General features: G+C 46.1%; 1 protein-coding gene across 1 annotated transcript in view; it reads left to right on the forward strand.

The window, feature by feature from the left end:
- The first annotated feature begins 382 nt into the window (after window positions 1-382).
- LOC118339696 (tubulin alpha chain) overlaps window positions 383-2,322 on the forward strand; it is a 2,260-nt gene continuing 320 nt past the window's right edge. The window contains exons 1-3 of the mRNA XM_035677395.1: window positions 383-632; window positions 828-976; window positions 1,059-1,505. Coding sequence (XP_035533288.1) covers window positions 425-632; window positions 828-976; window positions 1,059-1,505 — 804 coding nt within the window. The 5' untranslated portion in view covers window positions 383-424. The remainder of the gene's footprint in view (window positions 633-827; window positions 977-1,058; window positions 1,506-2,322) is intronic.

The following is a 2,322-nucleotide window of genomic DNA, read 5'->3' on the forward strand; positions in this document are numbered from 1 at the left end:
AAAATAAACAATATTTTGGCCATTTTTATTTATTAATCAATAAAATTTGAGGCTTTGTTGAATTTGTTGATTCGTTGTTAGACTTAAAATTGATCAGCAACAGTTTGGATAATCATTTTCCCGTTTCTTATGATTATATATATTATTTAATTTACAGTTTTTATGTATAAAACGGTGAAAATAAAGAACAGAAGCTAAATATTTGCAGAAGATATGGCGATAACATTCAGCCACCAATTTCCAATAAAACCAACTTTACAACAACTCCAGACGTTAGATGGCGGTAAAGTTACGCGGCTGTTTCTCTTTATAAAAATAAAACCAGGGCAAACGTGCATGAATGTGGATCCAACAAAGACTCATATTTGCGTATGAATACGTAATAACCGGTTGTCTCTTCTCTCCACAGCGTGAGTGTATTTCTATGCATGTCGGCCAGGCCGGAGCCCAGATGGGCAACGCGTGCTGGGAGCTCTACTGCCTGGAGCACGGCATCCAGCCGGACGGACAGATGCCCAGCGACAAGACCATCGGAGGAGGAGACGACTCCTTCAACACCTTCTTCAGCGAGACTGGAGCTGGCAAACATGTTCCCAGAGCGGTCTTTGTGGACCTGGAGCCAACTGTCATAGGTAAAGACTTCACTAAGACACCATTTTATTAGATAATTCATATTTGTGTTACAGCAACACATATAATCGCCAGGATATTGTTTCAGGCAGCCTCACAAGAGCTTCTCCTGAGTTCTCCACACATTTACACAACTTTTAAGATCATTTTTACGTCTGTTGGCCTCCCTGTTAACCGGTGTTCTCGTTGCCCCCCAGATGAGGTCCGTACAGGAACCTACCGCCAGCTGTTCCACCCGGAGCAGCTGATCACCGGCAAGGAGGACGCAGCCAACAACTACGCCCGCGGTCACTACACAGTTGGAAAGGAGATCATCGACCTCGTTCTCGACAGGACTCGCAAACTGGTGAGTTTAAATTCTCAAATAGGTGGGAGTCTGCGTTTTTAACGGAGAAAGTGTGTTGATTAACGTTTTCTTCATGTTTCAGGCCGACCAGTGCACAGGACTCCAAGGTTTCCTCATCTTCCACTCCTTTGGAGGAGGAACCGGCTCCGGTTTCACTTCTCTGCTGATGGAGCGTCTTTCTGTCGACTATGGCAAAAAGTCCAAGTTGGAGTTTGCAGTTTACCCAGCCCCCCAGGTGTCCACAGCTGTGGTGGAGCCCTACAACTCCATCCTGACCACCCACACCACCCTGGAGCACTCTGACTGTGCCTTCATGGTGGACAACGAGGCCATCTACGATATCTGCCGCAGGAACCTGGATATCGAGCGTCCCACCTACACCAACCTCAACAGGCTGATTGGACAGATAGTCTCCTCCATCACCGCCTCCCTGCGCTTCGACGGCGCCTTGAATGTGGACCTGACAGAGTTCCAGACCAACCTGGTGCCCTACCCTCGTATCCACTTCCCTCTGGCCACCTACGCCCCAGTTATCATTTGAAAGGGAATAAATATAATCATCGGTAATTCTGTCAACTCAAATCTAAATGTAGGGTTATAAATCCCGCATGTGTGTGCGTTACGTCTTGTGGGCGCACGTTTCGATTATAACCGGGGAGCGAAAAGCACCGTTACACCGCTTAAATCCGTCCATTTGAATCTTTATCTTACATTTTATTTAACATAAATAATGCACACCGGATAGTAAAAAGACGTGTGACCGACTGGCCTACATATAAAGGTGCAATGAGGCTGGAAACTTCTCTGAGCGAGAAGCCGCCATAGATAACGCCCCTGTCCCCTGAATGCAGCAGAAAGGCCTGAATGCAACACAAAGGTACGCGTTGCAGTGGGGCAGGGAGACTCTTCTTTCTTTCTCTTTCCACTCCTCCCTGGTTTCGTACTGATCTGCTGCTGGCCTGGGGGGCAGGAAGCAGTTAACACCCACAGGTCTGCAGTAAGCGGAATGTGACTCAGCAGGACGGTGATTCATTAAGCCTACAGAAAGTCCTGCCCGGGGTTATAGATTAATCACCCCGGCCTGAACTGCAACAGTTGATCGAAGTAAAATGTAGATAAAGTGCTGTAGTTCTGCAGAGAGGCAACAAAGAAAAGGTTAAAATAAGAATTTTTCGTGTAGTTTTTATTTTGATTCTACTGAAAATAAAACGTGATGCTAAAGATGTCTCGTGTCGTTCATCGTAGTTGCATTATGTTGGTTCACCAGTACGTCCATGCCGAGCCCCACTGGAAATCAGATAAATAGACACTGGGGTTTTAAAAATAATACTGAGATTGCTAACGTT

The sequence above is a fragment of the Morone saxatilis genome, unplaced genomic scaffold (genome assembly GCF_004916995.1).
Source record: "Morone saxatilis isolate NCDOM2014 unplaced genomic scaffold, NCSU_SB_2.0 Contig6, whole genome shotgun sequence".
Classification (NCBI taxonomy): Eukaryota; Metazoa; Chordata; class Actinopteri; family Moronidae; genus Morone; species Morone saxatilis.